The sequence below is a fragment of the Solea solea genome, chromosome 5 (genome assembly GCF_958295425.1).
Source record: "Solea solea chromosome 5, fSolSol10.1, whole genome shotgun sequence".
NCBI lineage: Eukaryota > Metazoa > Chordata > Actinopteri > Pleuronectiformes > Soleidae > Solea > Solea solea.
Genome location: NC_081138.1, coordinates 16,006,365 through 16,033,922, shown reverse-complemented (window position 1 = coordinate 16,033,922; position 27,558 = coordinate 16,006,365). Strand labels below are relative to the sequence as shown.

At 40.7% G+C, this 27,558-nt stretch overlaps 2 protein-coding genes across 3 annotated transcripts in view; one reads left to right on the top strand and one right to left on the bottom strand.

Annotated features, from left to right (window-relative positions):
• Positions 1 to 765: 765 nt before the first annotated feature.
• On the bottom strand, positions 766 to 6,101 carry ubl7b (ubiquitin-like 7b (bone marrow stromal cell-derived)). Its single transcript, XM_058628933.1, has 11 exons — positions 5,996 to 6,101; positions 5,186 to 5,360; positions 4,968 to 5,087; positions 4,790 to 4,875; positions 2,907 to 2,991; positions 2,762 to 2,819; positions 2,545 to 2,678; positions 2,408 to 2,457; positions 2,143 to 2,319; positions 1,747 to 1,860; positions 766 to 1,125 (listed from the first exon to the last, which is right to left on the bottom strand). Exons 2-11 carry the CDS (start codon positions 5,358 to 5,360, stop codon positions 985 to 987), a joined length of 1,140 nt encoding a protein of 379 aa, XP_058484916.1. The 5' UTR covers positions 5,996 to 6,101; the 3' UTR covers positions 766 to 984.
• A 1,847-nt stretch (positions 6,102 to 7,948) lies between these two features.
• cd276 (CD276 molecule) overlaps positions 7,949 to 27,558 on the top strand; it is a 66,209-nt gene continuing 46,599 nt past the window's right edge. The window contains exons 1-2 of one of the 2 annotated variants that reach the window (XM_058630112.1): positions 7,949 to 8,263; positions 20,804 to 20,901. In XM_058630112.1, coding sequence (XP_058486095.1) covers positions 20,856 to 20,901 — 46 coding nt within the window. In that variant the 5' untranslated portion in view covers positions 7,949 to 8,263; positions 20,804 to 20,855. The remainder of the gene's footprint in view (positions 8,264 to 20,803; positions 20,902 to 27,558) is intronic. The other variant, XM_058630113.1, reaches the window with a different exon arrangement.

Here is a 27,558-nt window from a genome sequence, read left to right as displayed (position 1 = left end):
TGGCTTATTTTGATGACTCTTTTATTCAGTTGTTTTGTCAAAGCTATGACACCATTTCTTTCAGGGAATGTTTTATTTTTAAAATACCCTTGAAGGCAGATGACAGCGTAAATTGCCCGCAGGTGTGCGTGCACATAAAATGGAAATGGGGACAGACGGACGGACACAAAGAGCTGTTTGGGTGCTCGTGCTCGTGAAAGGGCAATCCACTGATTGAGCTGTCACATTCACAGATGCACTAATAAAACTAAGCAGGGCAATTACTGTAGATGGAGAGCGGTAAGTAGCAGAGGGGGGCCGGCAATATGTCCTCCCCCAAAACACCATGACGGGAGACAATGAGACAAAGCAAATATTTCTGCCTGTAATAAGGCTGAGGTGAGGAAGAGGCATGCAGGGACTCGGTTATGAGCGTGACGCACTTATAGCACAAATCTCAGGGGATGCTAAGAAAGCGATCACCTTTTCTGTGCACCTTTCATTCTTCTGCTGCTCGCCGTCTCCTGACATTGTCATCTTGGAAGAATAGAATCGCACAATTACAAAATAAAGCGACCATTTATCAGAGAGTATTCCACAGAGACCAATAATAATACTTTAATTTTAGGGAAGGGAAGAAAACAGCAAACACAAAAGTGGTATGTGTGTTAGAAAGATTACTCTGGATGGAAACGCACTACTGCACTGCCATCTAGTGAAAGAAAAGGGAAACTGCATGAAGCTGCAGGAGGATGATGTAAATGCAATGAATAACGGCAAGAAACGTTTATGAGGTAAGCAATATTAAATTTATTACAAGTCTGGTCACATCAGTATGAAAAATCTGTCATGACTTTAGGGCTCAGCTGAAACGGTAACGTATGTGTTCTTTAACATTTACAAAGTGTATGTTATTATTTATCATCTCTGAGCAGCATCGTTATGAACTCTCTCTCCCTCTGTCTCTCTTCTCCACAGAAGCTTTATGTCCATCGAGTAAGGCCTTTAGAGTCCTGGGCCTCCAGCGAATATGAGCTCGAGGGCAGCCTGGATGTCACCATCTGTAGCCTGCAGTGCCCTCAGCATCAGCTCCTCGTCCTGGATCCCCATGTCCCTCAGCTGCTGCATCTGCGACTGCCAGCGGCCCTGGCAAAAACAGAAACACATTTAAAGAATAAGTTAAAGATCACCAGGTCAGCCCTGCTTTACAGCGGCAGTGTGAAACGTCCACTCATAGCAGAACAGAACGTACGGGTCTGTTTTAAATTGAACGTCTTATTTATTTCATCTTTCTTCAAGAACACAGAGCATTTCGGCTGCTTTTTTCCATTACTATGTTAAAACGTACAGTATATACAGAGGCTATAAGAGTGTTTTATATCCTTTTTTTCAGCACAACCTAGAGATGTCGGATGAAAGATTTGCCACATCTATGTAAACACACCTGAGCAAAAAGCACTCAAAAGTCGTATTGAATTTGTGAAAATTTGAAATATGAACAAAAAGAAAAGAAAAATGTTGTGACTTTGGCATAATTATTGCTACATTATATCACTGCTAAAAATGTGATATAAAATGAATCATAAACTTTGACTCAACAACACATGAGAAGCCATTTTTAAAAGCCTGAATATGTGACCTATAAATACACACCCCCAAGTATGTCCATATAAGGAGTTGTGTATTATTCCCATGGCAATTTACCATGGGTGCACCTGCGGCACTAAGGGTTACTATGGTGATGAGTTGCCCGGTACGTAGCCTCACCTGCAGAGCGGACATGTTAGTGGCTTGCAGGGCTTGTTGCAGAGCCTGGCTGAAGAGGTCGTTGCTGACTGGGGTCCCTGCTGGCATTGAACCTACGCCACTGGAGGGATCAGTCTGAATCACAAGACAGAGATGGAATGAAGGGGGGGAAAAAAGTTGTTTTAGTATTAGTGGTAGTTTTTCTCTAGCAAAGACGGTATTTTTGGAACATAGATCGTCACGGAAAAAAGCATGAAACCATTAAAAAATAATAAACCTAAGGACTATTTTCTTACTGCAGAAAGACTTGGAGACCTGCTGAACAGTTTTTCAGAGGTAACTGTCACCGGTTGATTTTTATAGTCATAGGTCCGCATACATATATTTGCATTTATTTAAAAAGTGAATAAATCTCACCTGGCTTGTTGTCGTAGGAGTGACTGCGCTGCTGTCGGGAGTGCTAGCGAGGGCCAGCGCTGTTGCCAGCTCGCTCTGTGTGATTGGTCGAGGGCCCGTCGCTCCACTGTGGCTCAGAGACACTGGTCGCATTCCTGCTGAGGCTCCGACTCTGTTGGAGGGTCCTGCTGGGCTTCCCTGTCACATGCATTAAGACACACACACCTTAAGACCTTAAGGCCCCGACCATTATCGGCTCTCCCCTGAACATGAATCAGTCACTCACCGACTGGAAATCCTCCTCATCGTCAGACATGCCCTCAAACATGAAGCCTCCTGTGAAGTGATCCATATAAATTAGACGTTTCAATATAGGTAACAGCACTTCCTTATAATTATACTTATTAATATCGCTACTCTTACCTGGCATGTCACTGTAGGAGCTGGCAGAGACATTTCGAGAGGAGCTGGCACTGGACTGACTGGGCATACTGCCCGCCACAGAGTGCAGGACCAGGATGATGGCATTGACAAGCGCTGGGTGTGAGCTCATTAATCTAATGGACAGACAGTCGAAGGTGGAGATGTGAATTACATCGCACTCACATCAGAGCAAGCAACAAAGACGAGTTGTACTCACACATCCAGCATGCTCGGGTCCGTGAACTGCACAAAGAGATCTTTGTCTTGGAGCACACCTGAAAACATGAATGGTACATGATTAACATACTGTGCTTGTGTGTTTCAGTGAGATGAGAATGTTTACAAAACTGAGTAGTTCTTACCTAAGGCCACTGGGTCCGACCTGAGCCCTGGGGTGGCCACGATGATCTGATCCAAGGACTCTTTATTTGTTAGCATTTTATATACCTATGTGTGGGGAAGACATTTGTAAATGTAGCAGCAGAACGCAGTTGTTTTTCCATAAGAAACTTTTTACATCATTTCATATACTACAGCAAATCATTTGAATAGTTTGAGTGTGACAATGACCTGTATTATTCTATATTAGTTCTCCACAAGTGAAACTAGTGCTACATGTTAGAGAGTTATTTGTGTTACAGATTTTGTGGATGGAGATAAACCAGTGATCTGACAACTTGATAGACAAAAATGAGCAACAACAAATGAAACCACTTTACCACCAGGAAAAAAACATTATTAGTAAATCTCTGTTAGACTTAAGCTAGACTTAAATACAATCCTGCTTTATTATTCAATAAATAAAAACAGTTCCATGAGAGGAATCATTTAAATATTCTGAAGTCTGTCACTAGTTCTGTGGTTGAAATATAATTTAAAGGATTTAGTTTGTCAGCTGCTGAAATGTATCTCCATCAACAAAATCAGTTCTAAACAGATTCCCTAGCCGGTACCGACAATAACAATAAGTCCCAGGACTTAGAAGACTATAACTTCCTGTACTTTTCTGACAGATGTAGTCCTTAAGATATGATGGAAAGCCAGACCCAAAATGGACTTGTAAATTAGAATATGCCAGTGTTTCCATCTGACAAAATCACACCACCAAACACGAGCATACAACAAACAACGACGTGTCAGCTCTGTGATAATCATCATCCAGAGCATGTAAGCTTTGAGAGAATGCATGATAACACATATAATACACACATAACTGAAGTAGATGAACTCGTTTTCTAAAACTGTAGACTTACAGTATCCAATCTACCCGTCACAACTAAACCTATTACTCAGTCAGTCAGTCATCATCTACCGCTTTATCCTCTGCCAGAGGGTCGCGGGGGGTGCTGTGCCAATCTCAGCTACATCGGGCGATAGGCGGGGTACACCCTGGACAGTTCGCCAGTCCATCGCAGGGCCAAACACAGATAGAGACAAACAACCATTCACTCTCACACTCACTCCTATGGTCAATTTGGAGTGTCCAATTTACCTAATCCCCACATTGCATGTTTTTGGACTGTGGGAGGAAGCCGGAGAACCCGGAGAGAACCAACGCACACACGGGGAGAACATGCAAACTCCATGCAGAAAGGCCCTTGTTCCAACCGGGGCTCGAACCCGGGTCTTCTCGCTGCAAGGCAGGGTGCTAACCACTACACCACCGTGTGGCCCTAAACCTATTACTGTTATGGATAATTTTTAACTACTCAGGTCCTGTTTGCATTAAATCACAGCTGATATGTCAAGTCAAAGAGACGTGTGACCAAAACCTGATACAATTCAAACAACACGGTGCATTCCTGAATTCTGCAGTAAAGGATAATTGGATCCACTTTTTCATTTATTATGTGTAAGGCATGAGAAAGTCCTCACACTCCCTTTATTTATCTTATTGGCTGTGTCAAATAAAACAAGAAAATGTTTGGATTGAGGGCAAGATCAAACCCACATTCCACACCTGCCCTGTTTTCTACATTTATGACCAACATGCAACTGTGTACATTCAAAACACAGAGGGTGGTGTAATACTCTGGATAATGAGGATTTAATTAGGATACACAAAGGGCCCTGTTTAGACCTGGCATTAAAAAAAAACCATGACTGTTTGCAAGAACAAAAGTATGCTTTTAACAAATCTGACTGTACAGATGTGTCTGCGGTCAGCATTTTTGTGAGTGACACAGAGAAAGAGAGAGAGAGAGCGATAGAGAAGACTGTGCTGGACAGTATGTCACCTACTCACCGAGTCTCTGTAGGAGGAGTTAAGAGAGTGAAGAGCAGCATGAAACACCCTGAACTCCCTCGCTGCAGCTGCTCTATTCACAGGCTCTAGAGAAGAAAAACACACATATTGTGGTTGACATTTTCTATTTCACTAACAGTAAAACATATGCACAAATAACACACACACACACACAGACCTGAGTTGCTCTCTGGCTCTGGCCAGGTCTTTTTGAGGATGTGAAGAGTGGATCCCGGTTGAATCCCACAGGAATCGAGCGTCAGATCATCTTTAAGTTTCCGCCCACAGTGGATCAACTCTGACACACAACACAAAAAAAAGACAGAGCAGATAAATGATATGCGCTTCACTAGCAGCTCATCTGTTTTGTTGAAATGCCACAACAAGAACAGGAACCTATTAGTTCAGGGTCAGGGATGGAGTCCGGGAGTTGAGCTGCCACAAGTTGTTTTAACGTAGCGACCCTGTATCCTCCGGGTGGAACGTCTCCTGCCATCATCTCTGGAAAGTGGAAGATGGATTTTGGCTGATCCACCATCTTCAAGGACAGGTGCCAGTCTGGAGAAGCCATCTATATATCATCACAAAAACAGAAGACAGCTTTAATATGGGGGCATGTATGGTGATCCTCTGAGAGTGCAGGCATATGGATGGTGTAGTGACAGTGAGTCTGTGCCAGTCAAAACTCTTCCAGCTATTATCAGTCTCAGCTCAGCAAACGTTGATACAGAGAATATGTCTCCTTTTAAAAGTATAGTTCTTTATATCCACATTCAATTTTACATACTATTTATTATTTGGAATATTTGTGTGTATTCTATTGTGCTATCTATTGTTGTATTATTTACTAGGATTAGGAGTTCGTAATTAAGTCTGAATTGATCATTCATAAACAAGAGATCGTCAGAAATAACCGGTGTGGTACCAGCAGTCTCGGTGTTAACCAACATATACATATACATGTATATATTATATACATTTTTCAATGAATAGACTGGAAATAGGTTTATGCTTAGTGGTGTCATGGATGATAGCTATGTTAGCAACGACGGTTAACAGTTCAGCGTTTGCTAAAGAAGGGCAAATGTTTGCTTGAGGTGGACGCATGCTCTTCGTAAAATACAACTATTACATTATAAAAACGCCGCATAACATTAGAAGAAAAGTCAAACACAAACAGTGCGACAGAGATTACTGCACACTCACCGTTTTATTGTTGACTGCAAATCCACTTCCTGGATTTAGTCACGTGGAATAGGTACTTCCGCTGTCGTAAATAAAACTGTTGGAACTTTGCTTGTTTGATTGTATCTCGATCTTTAATCACCTGTAAGATCGAGCTATCCGTCACATTAAATTGACATTAAAGCAGTCCATCATTTTATTCAAACAGATGTTGTGTCAAATAGCCGATTTAAACGAAACAGGCTGATGTGCGGGGTTACCAACATCCGGTTTTCAAAACAAACGCTTACTCTGATTTATGACATGATACATAATATACATTTCAGGAAATACATAATATCATTTTCAGAAAATAAGATTTAATTTATTAGAGTCACAGTAATACAACATTTCCCTGAAAATATGTCTTTGTAATAGAAAGTCCATAATTTGCATGTTGAAATAGCTTGAATACAAAATAGTGATGAATATTGTACACTATTTATATACATTACGTCTTGATATTATTCTAATCCGGATGCTGTCAGTGTTATTTTATTTTAATAGTATCAGAAATAGGTGTGTTGTGTGTGGGTGGGTGAAGTTAGTTTTAATTTGGATACTCGACGGCTTTTCTGGCTCTAGTCCTAAACCAAGGAGTTCCATTTAGGGATCATCAATAAAGTAATGTTGAAAGGACAGAAAACCTATGTTACTTCATTATATTGTGATAACGTATACATGCATTTAAGTTTAAAATAACTGTTTGTTTTTTTTTGGAAATACTGCAGTGAATAACTTTGAAATATAAACAAATGTCTGCTACATTCAAACAACTGTCAAATTAGTTCACACAATGCTCCTTCTGTTTATCAGTTCCTGATAAAACTTAAAATTATTTAGTTACTTCTGTATGTTTTTTTAATGAATATATTTGTTTTGCATCATAAATACATTTTTATTAAGAACTATATATTGTTCCATATCAAAACACTTTTATTTAGAAATTCTGTGAAATATTGTGATTGTGATAGTACTAACACATATTCCTCATTCTTGTACACACTGTACAGTCAAAATACACTGTTTATTGCACACAGAAACAGCGTTGCAATATGTACACGGATATAAATGTAACAGTATACACCCCTTGTACACTGACAAGGAGTGGGACAGTATGTTAATGGTTGTTTTTCTCCTTTTATTAATCAGAAATTGAATTATTTTTTTTATTTTTTATTTTTTTGTCCGATAATGTATTAAAACATGTTTAAAGTATGTAGAATTATTACTTTCCACTATCTAACGTGATGACATCAGCACACTCAGGTCAAAGTGTAAGGGTCAACGCCGACCCAGGGAAAACAGTGGCACATAAAAGCTCTTTTTTATTTTCTAAAAACCTAAAAGCAACCAAAAGTGAGTGAGGATGCAATCAGTGCCCCGTTACAGTACAAGTGTGTCAGCTAATGTTACGAGTGTGTTGAGTTCCGCTGGAGAAGTTCAGGAGGCTGAGCATCAGCCCCCGTTAGCCCAATAGGAAATTAATATTGAGTAGTCAAGTAGTATTTCACTCATAGCTAAATTAGATTAGGTTGGAGAACGAGATAAGGTGACACTAATTGTTATTGTTTAATTTATTTAATTTTTTTTGTTATTTGCTTCAGTTTCTGCACCTTCCTCATGCTCCAATCACATACCTTTGTATATACAGTAGAACAGTATTTCTGATTCTCCTCCAAGTACCACCAGAGGAAGCTTGCGTATAACTGTTGGTACACGTACCACAGTTTGAGAACCAAGGCACTGGACAATTAGAACTCCCCTTCCTCAACAATAAATTATTGATGATGCCTAAGTGAAATCCCGGTATATCCCTGGGGTTTGATGTCGAACGTCCAACCTAAGACTTACTTCATCATGGTGGTGACAGACTGTATACACCGTGTTCACTCATGGTTAACTCGGGGGTCGGAACTCTTTCCCCTCAGCTTCGACGCTCCTCGACATGACGTCACTGCTGGACAAAGCAGAAGGAGTGGTCTCTCGTGAACCACCCAAATTCAATGGTTCATACCCACACTCTGAAAGAAAGGAAAAAGAGTGGAAAAACCCTCCTGTGAATTTGGCTAAACAAACTGTTATCGAGTGGGCAGCAGTTTCTGTGCTGATGCTGGCTGTTACCGACAGAGGAATGAGCTACTGTGGAAAATAACATCATCGTTTTGTGCAGTGTTGCTGTACGGAGGAAAAAAAGATTTACCGCCGCCGGGATTTTTGTTGGTTTTTAAGTTCCGTCCTCCTAACATGGTAAGACGCTTTCTTTAAAAGCAGAGCAGGTTTTTGTGAAGTTGAGTGAAAGCTAACGGGGAAAGACGAGCACCAACCGGAGAGCAGAGGAACCACATGAACTCAGGGCAGCAACTGGTCCACAGAGTTGTCGCAGTTCTGTCTGCCCCATTATAGTCTGTCTCTAGTCTATAAACGCGAGTAGAAGATACATGGATATAGATTCATATCTGCGTATATTGTTGATAGTGCGTATATAAGTGCATATATAAGTTAATTGACAGTTGAATGACAGTTACTGTCTCGCCACACGGTGGCGTAGTAGCTAGCATTGTTGCTTTGCAGCTAAATTAGTTTTCTTGCTCTTCGTTGGGTCTTCCGGTTCCCACCCCAGTCCAAAAACATTCTCTCTCAATTGAATGTTTGAATGAATGGTTGTTCGTCTCTGTGTGTTGGCCCTGATGGACCGGCGACCTGTCCAGATTAGAGACGGTCCTAGACTCAGGGGGGGCCAGGTTAAGATATGATAGTCCTTTATTGGGTGTTCCAGGTGTCCAAAGGACGACGTGACAGGATTATAAATTTAGTGTCACAGCAGCAACACATGCATTCTCACATCTGTGAATGTAATATTGGAAAAATATCAACAATAAGACTATAAAAAGTTCAAATGGGCTGCCAAGTGGGGCAAGTGGTAATTGAACTTGGCTTCTAACCAGAGGGTTGCTGGTTTGAGTCCCCACCAGGGGACCCCTGAGAGGGGTACCCTTAAGCACGGTACCCTACCAACTTTGCTGCCCAGGTGCTGCTCAGTGGCTGCCGGTTGCTCCTAATCCTAGGAAGGTTTCTAATAGAGGATGGGTTAAATGCAGAGAAGGAATTTCCCCTGTGGGGCTGATAAAGGACTCATTTATTTATTATAGACATTAAGTTACAGAAATATATACACTATACACTGAGTCTAAACAATCGGGACCCATCACCATCAGCCCTCATAAAAATGTAATCAGTGTTTATCAAATGTCATGAACATTTTATTTTTAAACATGAATAACTTAAAACTATACACACTTATAAACATCAAATATTCTTTTATATTCTCTATAGCACACACACCACACACACACACACAAATAAAAAACAGCTGTTGGGTGGGTCTGTACTGACTGGATTCAATAGTGAGGGGCTCATTACTGCCACTTGCAGGTCAGTCTAGGACATGGCTCATCAGAATCAGAATCACCTTTATTTTCTTTATACAGTGTACAATGAAATTAGAGTTGGTCAGTGTGTTTTGAGACAGGGTGAGACCCTTTCTCGCTGATCCTCCCACCTGTCAGAAGAGGCACATTAAGGAGGGTTTGATGTATCAGTGGTGAGTTGCAGATTTGTGAGGTTTTAGGGGCTTCATGGATGTCATTGCAAAATATACCATTACAACAGGCTCTTGGGAGCCCAATTGTATTAAGCTTTTTTGAGGCCCCAGACGTGCTGCTGCATTACACGACTCATAAAGGGGGGTTGGATGTAACGGTGGTGAGCTGCATGTTATGGGGCCTTTCCTCAGGGCCCCAAGCATTTGCCTGGTATGCCCTGTCCTGTCGGTGGGCCTTTGGTCCAGGGTGTACCCTGCCTTTCACCCTTTATCAGCTGGGATTGGCGCCAGCTCCCTGTGACCCTCATGTGGAGGGTAAGGTGATAGACAATGAATAAATGAAATTTACTGCGCCCCCACTTGACAAAAAGAAAGCACGGCATCACTGTATTTAATCAGTGTAAGGGCAACCATCATAACTCAAAAGGTCATAAAAGTGCATTCACTGGCGAGTGATACACTTTAGCTTTATCTACAGCCTTTCACTGAGATCATAAAGAACACATCTCCCCGTGATGTGACTAAAATTAAAAAGCAGGGTCTGCACAATATGTATGTATAGTCTAAAAATGTACATATAAGGCTGGACAATACAGCCAGAAATGTTATCATGATGATTTGAATAATAAGAATGATACATGTCACAAATTAAATATTGATTTTTTTTTGCACCTGAATGAAAGTGGAGGAAACCACCTACTGTATTTGTAGTTCTAAACAGAAACAGAGAACAACAAACACTTAGAAAGATAAACATATCACACACCTTAGGTGAAACATTTGTTGTAAATGTAATAATATATTGATGTATACTGAACCCTTGTTAATTTGCTTTTGAAGAAAATATTGCCATATAGTACATTGTCACTGAATTATTACCCAGCACATGTTTCTACAAACAAACATTTCAAACACATATTTATACATAATTGTTATTATTCGGTCTGTGTTTCTCCACTTTGTGGATGGAATAAACTCTATCAGTTACAAACCCCAGCCCATGTAGCTCACTTTCCCACTAAGTCAGCACACTCCCCAATCTTTCAAGGTTAACAATTGATTTTTTAAAAATCCATGTCACATCATAATTTAAGAATGTCTTCCTTGGGCCATAACCATTCTCCACAGAATTAAAGCTATTCTGCTTACAGAGAGACTAACTTTAAAGAGCACACACAAGCTTCTGCCACAGCTGCTCAGTTTGCCACTGATTCAATACACTCAAAAGGTGAACTATCTTTAAATCACAAACACATTTTTATCATTTCACCCTTGGGCCATAACCTACAGTACAAACTGTAAAAAAATTATTTTTCTGCTCATAAATGTTTCACAATCAAATGGTGTCTTCGAATTGCTCTATTGTTAATTATCTGACATCTATCTTAAGAAATGTCAATACTGACTGATTTTTAATATTAGCCTTTTTGACTATAATGCCCAACCCAAGTTTCCAGCTTGAGGGCTGAGGACCAGCATGTGGTAAAAGCATAATCGGAGAGGTCAGTAAATGTTAAATCGTACGAGAAGGAGAAAAAACTTTATTTTTCAGACTTTCTCTGGTATTTTGTTTTTTTTTTTCTTGTGAAAAAGGGAAAGTCCCTCTGAAGCTCACAAAAGACTCCTGCAAACAGTGATGTGTTGCAAGGACACTTTCCTTTAGGAAAAAGAGCTATTGATTAAAAAAACTAAAAGGATTGAAACCACCTGGACAAGATATGGTGTGCTTTAGGCTGCAGTGAGATGTTTCCTGTCCTCATGTTACCCTTATCATCACATGATAGTGCAGCTGTACTGTTGGCAGGTACAGCTTCCTATGGGACGTAGGAGGATGTAGTATTTACCACACTGACAGCATGTATGGCAAATGATCACTGATGCAGCAGAGAGATCATAATATTATGTGACATTCTGCGAAATGCTCGGCTGCTATTTTTATGCCAGGGATGTGTCTGACATTTGTGATCCTACCTGGTTCTTACCATTATTTTATAATTATCCCTACTATTGCTCAGATATATATACAGTACAGTATGTGTCGGGCTGACATAAAAATAAATCTTACATCAAAGTGGATCCTGTGGCTTCGATGTTGGAGAAACTGTCTATACTGGTCTGTCTGGCGGATAAAACTATTCAGTCTAATGCTGCCTCCCTTCTATTTAGGGTTCGAGCAACAAGGTTGCAAGAACCCTATTGAAATGCAAAAGATTATTATTATTTAGGGTTCGAGCAACAAGGTTGCAAGAACCCTATTGAAATGCAAAAGATTATTAGGGTTCGAGCAACAAGGTTGCAAGAAACCTATTGAAACTGGAAGGATTATTATTATTATTATTATTATTATTATTCTTATTATTCCCCCAAATGAATTGCCTTTTTGAGGCCTTTCCCATACCCCAAAACTCACCAATTTTTGTGACCGCATCAATCCTGGTGTAAATTTACGTCTGAAAAAGGTTCGGGGAATGTGCGTCGAAAATTGAATGTGGGAGGGGCCAATAAGTGCGGCGCCACCTGTCCAAATTCACCATGACCAACACAAATATCGCACATGCACGAAATTCGGTACACATGTGTAGTGGGTCAGGATGAAGAAAAAATTACATTATGACCATGATCCAAACCCAACAGGAAATCCGCCATCTTGGGTTGATTGGCCATTTTTTGGCGATTTTGGCGAATTCGCAGCAATGGTATTTGAACTAACTCCTCCTAGAGTTTTCGTGCGATCACCTTCAAACTTGGTGAGGTCCCTGTGGACCAGTTGAGGAGCTCACGGTATCAAAAGTTTTTTCAAATGTCGCATGGCGCACGAGATAGGGGGCAGCAAAGTTCGTGATGATTCTGATGTTTCGCATCAGAAAAAAAAAACTCTTATAACTTTGCGATGGAAGGTCCGATCCGAACCAAACTTGCTATGATTGATGATGGGCCATGGCTGAAGACGTCTATGAAAAAACGGTGAAGTTTGAAAACAGCGCCTCCTTGTGGTGAAAGAAAATACACCAAAAAAAAGTTTTTTTACGATTTCGGGAATAACTTTTACACAGATAATCGTACCGCACTCAAAATTGGTGACAACAGTCAAAACACATGGTAGATGATGCGTGATCAATATGACGACAAATCGTTTAACGGTGTTGCCATGGCAACGACGCAAAGTCGGATTTTTGGGACAAAAAATCAAACTGCTACAACTTCGCGAATCCTGGTCCTATCTGAACCAAACTTGCTAGGATTGATGACAGTCCGGCCCTAAAGACGTCTATATGAAAATATCCAATTTCGAAAACAGCGCCCCCTGGTGACAGCAGACAATATGACAGCTTGTATTTCAATTATCTCCTCCTAGAGCTTTTGTGCGATCACCTTCAAACTTGGTGAGATCAATGTGGACGAGTTGAGCATCAAAAGTTATCAAAAGCTTTTTAAAATATTGTATGGCGTAGGAGATAGGGGGCGCCAAAATTGGAGATAATAATAATTTTTCTGAACAGACAATGAAACTCTTATAACTTCGCGATGGAAGATCTGATCCCAACCAAACTTCCTATAGTTGATGATGGTTAGTTGCTGAAGACGACTATGTTGCTGAAACGGTACATTTTGAAAATAGCACCTCCTGGTGGTGGTAGAAAATTCTAAAAAAACAAACTGTTACAACTTTGCCAATCCTGGTCCGATCTGAACCAAACTTGCAAGGATTGATGACAGTCCGGCCCTGAACACGTCTATATGAAAATATTCATTTTGAAATACAGCGCCCCCTGGTGACAGCAGACAGAATTACATTTATAGTTTTGGATGCTGCTCCAACAGGGATTGTTGTATCCACTTGAAACTTAGTATGTGGGACCCCAGACCCTTCCTCAACATGTCCGTAAAAGGTCACCTCCCTACAGGAAGTGGAACGCCCAAAACAGGAAGTAAAGTCTTACATTGTCCAATTGACACGAAACTGGATATGTGAGTTACGGGACCTTCCCTGAACATGTTTCCGGAGACGAACAGGAAGTCGGCCATTTTAAACAGGAAGTGCCCTCTAACTTTGCCGTACATTGTCCGATTTGCACAAAACCTTATATGTGACACCAGGGACCTGTCCTGAGCATGTCCGTAAAAGGTCACCTCCCTACAGGAAGTGGAACGCCCGTAACAGGAAGTAAAGTCTTACGTTGTCCGATTGACACAAAACTAGATATGTGAGTAACGGGACCTTCCCTGAACATGTTTCCAGAGACGAACAGGAAGTTGGCCATTTTAAACAGGAAGTGCCCTCTAACTTTGCCGTACGTTGTCCGATTTGCACAAAACCTTATATGTGACACAAGGGACCTGTCCTGAGCATGTCTGCAAAAGATGACCTCCCAACAGGAAGTAGAATGCCAGAAACAGGAAGTAAACTCTAAGATTGTCCGATCTAAACAAAACTTGATATGTAAGACAAGGGAACTTCCCTGAACAAGTTTACGGACACGCATTTGACCGAACAGGAAGTCAGCCATTTTAAACAGGTAGTGCCCTATAACTTTGCCATACGTTGCCCGATCCCCCCCGAAAATTTGGATTGACATGCGCGGGGACGCCGCTGAAAATAGCTATTACTGAAAATAACTAGTACTGAAAATAACTAGTACCGCGCGCGGTGAATGAACGGGTGAGAGCGCGAGGCACGCGGGGAGCCGTGGCACACGGCGACCCGCGTGGGTCGGCTCGAACCCGTTCAGAACCGCGCGCGGTACTAGTTATTATTATTATTATTATTATTCCTAAAAGTAAATCGCATTTTTGAGGCCTTTCCCATACCCCAAAACTCACAGATTTTTGTGACCGCATCAATCCTGGTGTAAATTTACGTCTGAAAGTCGTTCGGGGAAAATGCGTGGAAAATTGGAGGTGGGAGGGGCTAAAAAGTCACGCAAAAAACTTCTATTAGGTCAACTCATGTCGGGTTTAACGTACGTGAACGAAACTTGGTACACACGTTCATTAGGTGGGGACGGTCAAAAAAGTCGATGACGACTTTCCCGTGAAACCTACAGGAAATCCGCCATCTTGGGTTGATTGGCGATTTTTGGGCGATTTTGGCGAATTCGCAGCAATGGTATTTGAACTAACTCCTCCTAGAGTTTTCGTGCGATCACCTTCAAACTTGGTGAGGTCCCTGTGGACCAGTTGAGGAGCTCACGGTATCAAAAGTTTTTTCAAATGTCGCATGGCGCACGAGATAGGGGGCGGCAAAGTTCGCGATGATTCTGATGTTTCGCATCAGAAAAACAAAACTCTTATAACTTTGCGATGGAAGGTCCGATCCAAACCAAACTTGCTATGATTGATGATGGGCCATGGCTGAAGACGTCTATGAAAAAACGGTGAAGTTTGAAAACAGCGCCTCCTTGTGGTGAAAGAAAATACACAAAAAAAAAGTTTTTTTACGATTTCGGGAATAACTTTTACACAGATAATCGTACCGCACTCAAAATTGGTGACAACAGTCAAAACACATGGTAGATGATGCGTGATCAATATGACGACAAATCGTTTAACGGTGTTGCCATGGCAACGACGCAAAGTCGGATTTTTGGGACAAAAAATCAAACTGCTACAACTTCGCGAATCCTGGTCCGATCTGAACCAAACTGGCTAGGATTGATGATAGTTCGGCCCTAAAGACGTCTATATCAAAATATTCAATTTCGAAAACAGCGCCCCCTGGTGACAGCAGACAATATGACAGCTTGTATTTCAATTATCTCCTCCTAGAGCTTTTGTGCGATCACCTTCAAACTTGGTGAGATCAATGTGGACGAGTTGAGCATCAAAAGTTATCAAAAGCTTTTTAAAATATTGTATGGCGTACGAGATAGGGGGCGCCAAAATTGGAGATAATAATAATTTTTCACAACAGACAATGAAACTCTTATAACTTTGCGATGGAAGATCTGATCCCAACCAAACTTGCTATAGTTGATGATGGTTAGTTGCTGAAGACGACTATGTTGCTGAAACGATACATTTTCAAAACAGCGCCTCCTGGTGGTGGTAGAAAATTCTAAAAAAAGAAACTGTTACAACTTTGCCAATCCTGGTCCGATCTGAACCAAACTTGCAAGGATTGATGACAGTCCGGCCCTGAACACGTCTATATGAAAATATTCATTTTCAAATACAGCGCCCCCTGGTGACAGCAGACAGAATTACATTTATAGTTTTTGATGCTGCTCCAACAGGGATTGTTGTATCCACTTGAAACTTAGTATGTGGGACCCCAGACCCTTCCTCAACATGTCCGTAAAAGGTCACCTCCCTACAGGAAGTAGAACGCCCGAAACAGGAAGTAAAGTCTTACATTGTCCGATTGACACGAAACTAGATATGTGAGTTACGGGACCTTCCCTGAATATGTTTACGGAGACGCCGTTGACCGAACAGGAAGTCGGCCATTTTAAACAGGAAGTGCCTTCTAACTTTGCCGTACATTGTCCGATCTGCACAAAACCTTATATGTGACACCAGGGACCTGTCCTGAGCATGTCCGTAAAAGGTCACCTCCCTACAGGAAGTGGAACGCCCGAAACAGGAAGTAAAGTCTTACATTGTCCGATTGACACAAAACTAGATATGTGAGTTATGGGACCTTCCCTGAACATGTTTCCAGAGACTAACAGGAAGTTGGCCATTTTAAACAGGAAGTGCCCTCTAACTTTGCCGTACGTTGTCCGATTTGCACGAAACCTTATATGTGACACCAGGGACCTGTCCTGAGCATGTCTGCAAAAGATGACCTCCCAACAGGAAGTGGAATGCCCGAAACAGGAAGTAAACTCTAAGATTGTCCGATCTGCACAAAACTTGATATGTAAGACAAGGGAAGTTCCCTGAACACGTTTACGGACACGCACTTGACCGAACAGGGAGTCTGCCATTTTAAACAGGAAGTGCCCTATAACTTTGCCATACATTGCCCGATCCCCCTCAAAATTTGGAACGACATGCGCGGGGACGCCGCTGAAAATAACTAGTACTGAAAATAACTAGTACTGAAAATAACTAGTACCGCGCGCGGTGAATGAACGGGTGAGAGCGCGAGGCACGCGGGGAGCCGTGGCACACGGCGACCCGCGTGGGTCGGCTCGAACCCGTTCAGAACCGCGCGCGGTACTAGTTATTTTTTTGGATTGCAGTACGAGGCTGATGCATGGCAACTGTAAACTGTAAATTAGACTTCTTCATAGTGAAAGTTGGCAAGTAAAGCTTTCATAAAACTCCTTAGCCATAAAGCTTTCTGGAAGTTTATGGAGCTCCTCCTTCCTCAGTTTGTCAAACTAATGTACTGTTTGACTAAGTAATGTACTAATTGATATGCGCACACATCTCCCCCACATGAAAGAGGGCTTGGTAAATTTTAACCACGGCTGCCATATGGATTTGAAAGGCTCGCTCCCCTCGATGGGACCGCTGCCATACAGGTTGGAAATGTGCCCATCATCAAGGGTTGAATAGTTCCCAATGGCTTGAGAGGGTTGGCAATGATGCTAGCCATATGCCAATGAGACATTTGAGCCCAGAAGGTCAGTCGGATCCATTATATTAATAGTGCTTATGAATGGCCTTGTCATCCAGGACAGAATGGAAGCAGGAGATTCACAGAAAAAAAAGTTACAAACTTTTACAAAAACAAACTCGTAATAACAATAATAGTAGTGATGATAATAATATAAGATACTAATAACTGTTTTAATAATAGTGGCAGTGTAAATCTTAATGTTCTGTGATACCCTAACATTCAGTGAGAAGCTTAGTAATCCTCAAATTGAAATGCTGTGGTTATTATGGCTCAAAAGCTGATCACCAGTCTTTGAAAGAAATTCAATTCAGAGAGTCTTTCATGTTTTCCTTATTTTAATAGTCTTCATTTTGGAGATAGCTATTACTAATTAATAACATGAGCAGCAAAAATTAGAATAAAGGGCTGCTTGTACTTTTGATTCATTGGTTCAATATAATGTTGGCCTTCATAGCATTATTCATATTCACATCATATTTTTATTTTTTTTTCTTAAATACAGCCTTGTGCAGTGCTACCTTAGTGTGCCTTTATATTCTTAAGGTTCTGACTTGCAAGGGCGGTGAGCTTGTTTCAATACCCGCTGTTCAGCTGAATCATGAAAAAAAACACATCCCGGCATGGGGCTGGTAAAGTACTTGAGTCATCCAGTAAAAAAAACAAAAAACCTTTGATGGCTTCTTGGTGTCTGGAGATCACAGACAGTCAGGCTGTGGTTTGCTGTGTTGGCACAGTTCGGTTTATACTACATTTAGAAAGAAACATGGATATATTTTGAGAGGGAATCAGTGTGATGTGGATTTTTGAACACCTCCACGTGAATTTTGGTAGATTCCAGTGGCATTGCTAGCATTTCGAGCTGGTCTCTGGCAGGCAAAGGCCTCCTGAAAGTCCAGAGAAGTGGTGAGCAGCGGTGCTGTGTTGGCAATTATGTGATGAACCCCTGACCATATCCTTTCTGCTGAAGCCAGTCTTATGGAAAAAAACATTGGGTTTAGTCATGAGGTGGAGCTACAGCTGACTGCAAGATCAAAATGAATCACCACGACTGATCAGGTTTCTCTGAATTTGTATGTATCTCTATGTCTGGTACATGCCCGTATGCTGAATTTACAGTTTTGGATTTGTTCAGACATAGTGTATCTAGGTATCCACCCACACCTCGATGTTTATACTGTAGCTCTACAGCCTAGTGGTAACTGTTAACCCGGGTAATTTCCCATTCATGTAGTAAAAAAGTGGAAAACTAGTATTTAAAATCTTTTCAATTGCAAATAAATGTATAAAGATTGCTCTGTATAGTACAGTGTGAATGTATAATTTGTATTTTGTAAATGACTCGGCCACAACTTGTTTACATAATGTCACGCTTTCTTATCAACCCGATTTAACAAAAGTGTGTGTGATTATTTGAGTTTCACAGGGGTCAACATTTAATGCAGAACAAAACAACCAGATTTATTCAGCAGTCTGCTACAATCTTTACATACCAGCAATAGAAACATTTTGTTGCTTTTAAACAGACATGAACTTTTGAGAAGAAGAAATATGACTGTGACTTTTCGCTGTGGCTGTTTCCTCACCCAGTTTTATTTTGATATTTATTTAATATCACATTAACTTAGTCCTTAGTCCTTATTCAACAGCCTCCTGGATGACATGTGCAGCCAGTGTACGCATCACCAGTCTGCTCCTCGTCACTTTTTTAATTCTCTCTCTTACTGTGACACTAGTTCTTGGATTTGTTTGCATAATTTGACATGGTCTAATGTTGGCGGCTCCCGGGGTTTCGTTTAAAAACATGTTTAAGCGCGTATCTAATCTAACGTGAGATCACTGAAGTGAATGGGCTGAAAACGGAGGAGCAGTGTTGCATGTGTTCAGTCTTGAGGAGGATATTCAAGATAATAGTAGACGTTAAGGACAAAGGAATGACCCAATGTTACATTAACACATGACTGCTCTGTAACAGCTGCCTGAAGGAAGTGAGTGGGGGAAGCTGGAGCTAATCTCAGCGGATGTGTCATGATGTCATCCCTTCATTCTCTACTATGAAGGGATGCACATTTTTTATTGTCACTGTCATTGCAGTTTCATTATTGTCCATTCTCACATTGAAATGGCACACACATAATCTGCATGCCCACTGTTTAATGTGGTGTCCATTTGTGCTCCCTAGTGTGCGCAGGTTCACAGATCCTCACCTCTTTTATATATTTTCCCTAGCTTTGTTATCATTTAAAACTCAGGCAGTAACTGTCACACCAATCATTAAAGGTGGCACTCAGTGTTACTATGGTAGAGACACCAGCTGAGCACAGGCCCTCTAATGCACTCAGAAATGATGACATGCTAATACAGCTCAGCCTAGATGTACTGTATGGCTGCTGGTCAATTATTACTGGCATCCTGCCTCGGTCAAGGATATTCCTTTTGCAAAAACAGCTGTTGAAAGTATACTATGTGTGAATACAGCACATTACAACACAATGAAGAAGTCTTTTATTTTATTCTGTCTAGATATTTTACAGTAAGTTTATTGATAATTATACCTAATTTGCTTGGAATTTATTATGTTGAGTATGTCTGTTGAAACATAGAAACTACTTTTACTACCGTTTTTTTCCTTGTTTTTGTTTTTCATCTTCCTCTTTTTCATATAAGCTGACACTTAGACACTTAGACACTTGATGTACAAAGCACATCAAGTTTATCTGGAGTACATATTATTTACACTGATTATTTAAAATCTCCCCATATCTTCAATGTCATTTTTGGTTTAATAAACAGAAAACATCAACCTGCTGAGTTATGAAACTTGTCTGACTTAGTACATTTATTTAGTTTTATGAGTTTCTTCATAATACTCCTTTTTAATAGTCACATTGCTCCAATGCCGTTGACACTAGAGGCTACACTGTTTTGTTGTTGAAAAGATTCATGACAACTTTTGTTGTGTTTATTCCTGCAGACAAGTGAACAAATAACGCTGATATAATTATGGTTAAAACAGCTTTTTAGTAGCCACAGGTTCTTATACTGTTTGTAACCTCAATTATTACATGTATTCCATATTGATGGGACAAAGCTGTCTTTCAGTATTGCCCAGAATATAAATAAAATATTTTTGTCACAGCAAATACAGATGTATAAGATCTCAAAAAATCTCATAAATATTTCATGCGTGGTAGTCGAGTGGAAGTAGACAGGGAGGGGATCGGTTTGTTCAGTCTAGGCTCGCTCCTCAAGTAGTGTTTTCCCCTCAGTCGAAGGACACGGCTGTTTCCTCTTTAGGCTTTGGAAGTCCCCATTTGTCATCACTGGTCCAGTCACATTGAGAGAGAGAAAAGCTTTAAGGCTCAGGTCAGAGAATGGAATAAAGTCATCAACTTCAAACTAGATAAGTCACTGCAAATTGTTTTAGACTTTCAAACAGCCTGTACTTCAATAAAGACCGTATGTTAGAGTGTTTCATAGCTGCCTGGGAAACAAATCTAGCTAAAGTAAAGATCAAAAAGATACACACATGTCTATGACATGTCACATTTTGTTGTACATTTTTCTGTGTGATATTCCTCCACCTTTGATATCAGTCTGTTTTTGTCCTCCCTTACAGCGCTGTGTCTGAAGAAGTTTCAACCCACGGTTTGAATCCACCCTGGAAGACCATGCTGTCCCTCCTGCTTCCTGTGATGCTCGCCGTCCAAGCTATGGGTGGGTGTCACCGCTGACTATGCTCTGTTGTCGTTATTTTCAAGTCACCGCAATGGGGAACACCACTGACTGTTTAACAGTACACCCTGCAGGGCCTGTTGGTCTTCAACTTTCAAAGGCTTCCCTGTGCAAAACAGGAGTTCAAAAGAGGCAGTGGCTAAAAATAATACATCTTTTTTTGGGAAGTCATTAAGTTCTCTGTCTCAATTTAAACTCGCATGCATTCAGATGAGATGACAGGCAACACTTTCCTATTTATATTGAGAGTCTGCCTGAGGGAGTAACAGTGACATTTTTCACAGTAATTCCTTTAACTTTGCTTTTTATAGGGTTACAAAATGATATGGGAGTAATTTTTCCACCGAAATAATTGAGCTAATGTACAACAGAATAGCTTTGACCCTTTCCAGACAGGTGAGGAGTAGAGCGCTCGGGGCAGGGCAAGCTTCTCTTTGGAAAGTGCTTAAAGTGCAGTTTTTCTGCTGTGACTCAGGGAGTGTGGTGAAGAAGTCATCCTCCAAAAACTCATGTCATCATAAAATGAAACAAATAGTTGGGAGAGACTCGATAACATCTCACAATGAAGTAAATAACAGACAGGGAATTGAGAACGTCAAAGGAGATATCAACAGGGCATATATTTTTTATTTATAGTTTTCCCAGTTTGTTTGGGGCTGACACATAACATAAATTATAATGTCGTACTTGGTGATTTATGTTGATATCCACGTATAGCCTGAGGCAGCCTGAGGCAGCCTGAGGAAGGGAGTGTTTGAAATACTTTGGCTAACCTCAAAGATGTCCTCAAGAATTTGAATTAGTCCAAACACCATCATTTGTTCTCCCATTCTGCTCTTTGATTGAGTTGACACAACATCCTTTCAGCCATCAGTGGCACATTTCAGTCTGGACTCAGCGGACCCAAGTGTCTTCAGTGGTTCATTAGGGACTTATTCTGCCCCAGCACAAATGGGCCTATGGCCTGCTCATTACTGGCTGTGTGGTATCCGCTGCCTAACTCGCTCTTCTCACCAGGAGGGAGGAGGAGGAGGACGAGGTGGTGTCGACTGATGGAGCTCTTTAACTCTCGTATAATGGGCTATTGTTGCTCACGCAATTATTCCGTTTTTTTCTCTCCCAAGTGGAGCACTAAGTGAATTATAGTTGGAGTCTGTATGTCTGCTACATGTACAACTGTCTGATTAAACAAAAAAATACCCTAAATTTAAAGTGCATTTCACTGAAACACATAATGTTTAATCTTGAGTGCATTGGTGTTAACTCTGTTAGAAGCAGTTCATATTTTTTAAATCAGATAGTTGTTTGGGTGTCTATTTACAACTACTTAAAGGTTGACTTTGGTTGACTGAATTTTTTTTTGTTAGCCAAACAAACAGAGATATCTGTAGTGACACGAGCAGCTGTGTATCTTCTGAAAGTCTGGGTTCATATGATCCATGGTCCACTATTGGTGCCTTCCTACTATAAAGTTCCAGCACGACTCGGCACAACTAGTGACTTCTAAAGCAGTTTTCGGTGTACTGAATCATTAGAATCAGTTAATTAAAAAGATGTGACCCGCGATCGCCGGCTTTCGGCAGTGCTGTCGCTAAATACACCAGATTAAATATTGAGATTTTAGAAATTTCCTAGCTATACCTTGGAGATTAATGCATGTCTTCAGGATTCTTAAGTCTTTTAAACTGATCTACAGTTTGGCATTGTTCGGATTGATTCTTGTGCCGGACGTCGGGCTCAAGCCTCTCTGCCAATCAGTGGCTGGCAGTCTGTCAACGTCACATTTAGTATTGCCTCAGCTCTCTTGGAAACTCGCCAGAGCAGGTAGTAAAAAAGAACCAGGTACTATTACTAACGGGAAAGCAAAAAAACAAGTAGAGTAGAGCTGAGTCATGGTGGAACTTTGTAGTGGAAAAGCATCATATGTCTGCAGGCCACGTTCTGGGATTACTGGCTGTAATCTTCCTCCTATTCTCAACCTTGTCATTGCTTGATAACTTCAACCAGTGTTTATATTCACACAGTTACACTATGTGGTCTCTGCTCAAACACTACCTATTGTGAGAATAATATGTGTGGAAGAACAAGACGAGAAGTGCACATGACAACACTGTCATTCTGTTGCAGTATTGTGTGTTTAGCCCCCAGCTGGAAACTGACTCAGGAGTCAGATGATGGATCATTCACAGGGGAACGTCGCCCTGATGTTGCACACTGAGCACTGCACAGCTGTTATGTCACTACTGCCGCGAAGATGCTTTTTGACAAAAGGTTTTGTTGTTTTTGTGCATAGCTACACTTTTGAAGAAGCAGGAGTGTGAAAATGTACAACAACAACTTCCTGTTGCTTCACCCCTTCAGGTTGTTTATATCAACTTCATTAATAATACATTCTATTGTTTTTTCATTATGCATTTCTTACCCCCCCACAACTTACAATAGTTCAAATATATGCACAAAAAGTGAAGAGGTAAGAAAAAGGTTAAAATCTAATTAGAATAGAGAGGCATAGAGACATATAAAAACAAGAATAGAGTTTAAACCAGGGCAAAAAGTTTATTAACAAGCCTTATAACTTGATTTAGGTTATATTGTGTGAGCTCATATAAGCAGATATTTAAGATCAGATATGTTTGTCACACTCATCATTGACTTTTGTGAAATAACTGTTTTTTGGAAGTTTATTCTCTTAATTTACGTCCGGTGTATAGCCTAATATGTATATTTATTTGAATAGGGACAATGCAACCTTCATTAACCTTATATAAAACAAAGAGATGTTATGTAACAGTTTCTACTGAAATTGTCCACCTACTGAAAGACAATGTGTCAATAAAAAACTAAATGGTTAGAGGTTAAGTAAAGAAATGGTTAAAAAACCAAAAAAAACAATTTGGTTGGTATATGATAAACCATCATCTTATCAGGAAGCAGAGCAGTAGTGAAGGTTTGAAGTGCATGAGAGGATGCAAGTGCATCTGTCCGTCTTTAAAATTGCACTGTTGAAATTTTAAAATGATGTAGCTGCATCTACTGAACATTCAGCAGTATTTGATTTCCATTGTAAAAAGAACAGCTGCCTGGTGAGTCATATCAAATTAAAAAGAATGGAATTTTAATTTAACAATTTAATATTCAATTAAGGTTATTTAAATAACAACTTTAAACATGAGAGAGGTGTTCCACAACTCTGGATCTGCAGTGTGTATGTACAGTAACATGTGATTGCAGCTGTGTCAGCCATGTGCAAAGCTAACAGCTTGTTGTTGTCATACTTTCTGTTCCGTTAACGCCATGTGCTACTCTTAGCTCCCAAACAATGAAAACTGACCTGATTCCACTGTCAGAGATGGGGGCTGTAAGGTAATTCAAATTAATTAGCATAATTGGATAGATTGCATCTAGTGTTGCAGTGGGCAGGCACACATTATGGCGGTGCCGCGGAGCGTGAAAACAGCCTGCTCATGCCTGCATCTCTGGTGGACTTTTTAAAGGTCTGCTAACTATGAATGTCCTTCTTGTCCTCCTTTTCTTTTCACAGCAATTGATTCTGCAGCGAGGGGGCACTTTAGCCTGTGCAGAAATTCAATTTAGGGTTATTACCCCGTATCAGTGATGTTCTTGCTAATTTGATTGCGTCCAGTGAAGTATCCTTTTAAAAACAATCGAGGACAAGCTCAACAAAGATTGGTTTCGCCACAACGCATACATAATGACCAGTCTCTATTGGCGTGTCTCTGTCTCACCGTTTTCCCACTCATCAGACCCTCTCAATGAAACACAGTGCATTACCCAACAAGCACCTCATGATTATTTCAACAAGTCCTTAAAAGCCTGCCCAGTGGGATCCTTAAAAAAATGATATGTGTAATATGCAGAGATAGCAGTTCTAGAGGGGTAGTCGGGTTTGTAGGCATGTGTGTGTCAAGTGGGCTGTGATGAATTTTTGAATGGACGTTGATCTGTGCTAGGACAGCATCACAGCTACCGAGTTGCTGAGGAAGCAACTTGGGAGACACCCGTCCTCTAGCATGTTGCCACGGCAAATTGTGCGATTCCGGTAAAGTCAGACACGGCAACTCATTCATCCACAACGCACAGCTGGTGACTCTTGCTTAACTCTCTCTTCACCCTGGGGTTTGAAACTATGAATCAGCATAAGAGATGAACCTGTGGTAGAGCTGGAAATTTGATTTCACAGGGCAGCGGATGCAAAATGCCTGCCCCATCAGTCTGCTGTTAGTATATTAATAGTAGCAGTATACTTTATTCAGCCACAAAATCAAACAACAAACAGTTACACACAGCAGAGACTGAAAAGGCCCATACACAAGCAAACAAGTATACATGCTGGTCAATTTATTGCCAAACATATGCTGCCCTTCTTAAAAAGAAAAGGAAAAAAGGTAAGTAAAAAAAAAAAAGTACATAGTTAAGGGAAAAAGAAATATGCATGCACACTTATATATGTACACATATAAAGTACACATTTACATTTATGCATGTACAGTAAATATGATATACTAATACTTTAAATTAGCTTATATCTAGGAATGTGAATCGTTATCGGTCCTATACTAGTCAGAATCACAGGATCAGATATTGGACAGATTATAAATGTAAAATCTGATACAATCCAAAAATGCTTCACGATGCACAGATGAATTACAAAAATGTAAATAAATATATAAAAGCAATTTAGCTGAGTCATATTTGGGCTATCTATTTCTTTTTAGAGAGAACAATATTTGTTACACAGTTGGAGAATTATGTCTTTGGAATGACTCGGCAGAAATGTGTTGTAAGCAGCTTCATAGTTCATAAATGGTCTAAAACGACTGTATTGGACTAATATCAATATTGGTAGATATTGGTATCGGACACAAAAAAGTGCTATCGTCCCACCCCTGCTTATATTGCTCAAAAATATCAGTACAAAGCATTTTTTCTATTGTCTTCCATTGTCGTCATCAGCTCTTTCTCTCTCTTTCGCTCCTCTCTTATTGTGGTTGTTGTGTATGTAGATCGCGATGTAGCCTGCTATTACTAGAAATGGCCTGCTCTTTTATCAGATCTAATCCTGTGGCCCTCCTTCTGCATTGATGTGCTTCCTTGTCCACCTCCCCAGCCCCTCTGTTATCCATCCTCAGCCTCCTGTGTCTCAGGCTCGCTGTCTCTCTCACTCGTAAGCTAGAGCTAGAGCTTTCCTTATCTGCTTGCTGTTCTTCAGCCAGCGCTATTATCTGAGTGCGGGTGCCCATTAACAGGTTATTGAAGGGATATGAGATGGCATACATCTCCGAAAGAAGCAAGACAGAGGGAGCAGACAGAAAAAAAAGAAAAGAAAGATCGCATAGAAGTGGGTCTCATCTTGATTAATCACATTGCTGGGTATAAGCAAGTTCTTGTCTTGCCCATCTGCCATCACCTGTATCTCTCCCTGAGCGAGGGCACTCACACTCCATGATGAGTTTCTGGAGCAAAAATGGGAAAGGAAGAGATTATGTTCAGAGCTTAATGTTGAAAGTGACCCCTCTACACTGCAGAAGGCTTTAAGTCACACTTAATCTCATCCTTACTGTGGCTCTTTTACTGTGGCCATTTGAAAACCACTGCACGAGACAAGATTTTTCACACGGCTGTTTTCTGACCAAATCTGTCACATATTCTGTCACATAATCTCACATAATCGCCAAATGCATATTTTTCAAACCATTGCATTATGTTAATTTGCAGCTCCACCTCAACATCGTGAAATCAAAAGCTTTTCCCTCCGACTTGAACATCGATTGGTTATATTATGAGAATAATCAGAATGAAAGGGCTCACGGATCCTTTGAGCAGAGTCTTTTGATGTTCAGGTGGTGCAGAGTTGCCTGAAAAGAAAATGTCTTGAGCTGCAGTCCCATTTTTCAACAGAGGGGGGCAGTGTTGTAAAAGTATATTTCATCTGTTTGTCTCCTTGCTCAACTGAAACCATACAGTCATTGCAATCTGTTAGTATTGCACCTGTTTACTTTTGCTGTGTCAATATTACTCCTGCAGTTTGTCCTCCAGTGCTGGAGCTTCATTTTTCTTTTTTTCTAAAATCACAGTAACCTTTAATCCCCTGATGTATCTCACAGCGGTGGGTTCTGATATACAGTACAGCTGAAATAATGTCTATACTTCGCTGTGTTTAATGTATAGCTCCACTGGTTGTGTATATAGCTGTGCTCAGTTATTGAACTGTTGCCATTTATGAGAAGATACTGAGGTGCTAATGTTTGTGGTTGAAATGGTATTGAATTGTAATTACACTGAAGTTTGAGTGAAGCTGTGTTGTTTAATGAGGTGGAAGGCCTTGGTATTGCAAGGAGTGTGTGTGTGTGTGCCGATGACCACTGACTCATCATGACAACTGAATTTGAGGTCAGTGAATCATGTTAATAATCCTCACAGATGGCCGTAGAAATGTTAGTAGCTTTAAACTACCTCGAACAAACTGTGCTTCTCCTTTGTGTCTGCGTGTGTCAGATACAGTATTATGGCTCTGAAGATTTCTGCACTACAGTGCTGGGTGCATGTGCTTATGTGTCTCTTGCTGCTGATGCTGATATGAACCTTTCTGCTCCAGAGCAGCTTTGTAACAGTGTCTCC

Bases quoted from the DNA above. Each gene is read 5' to 3' on its own strand.
- ubl7b (XM_058628933.1), bottom strand. From the start codon at position 5,360: ATGGCTTCTCCAGACTGGCACCTGTCCTTGAAGATGGTGGATCAGCCA. The intron at 4,876-4,967 runs GTCTGTGTGTGT...TTTCTTCTCTAG, and splicing joins AGAGCCAGAGAGCAACTCAG to AGCCTGTGAATAGAGCAGCT. The intron at 2,820-2,906 runs GTAAGAACTACT...TCATGTTTTCAG, and splicing joins GTCGGACCCAGTGGCCTTAG to GTGTGCTCCAAGACAAAGAT.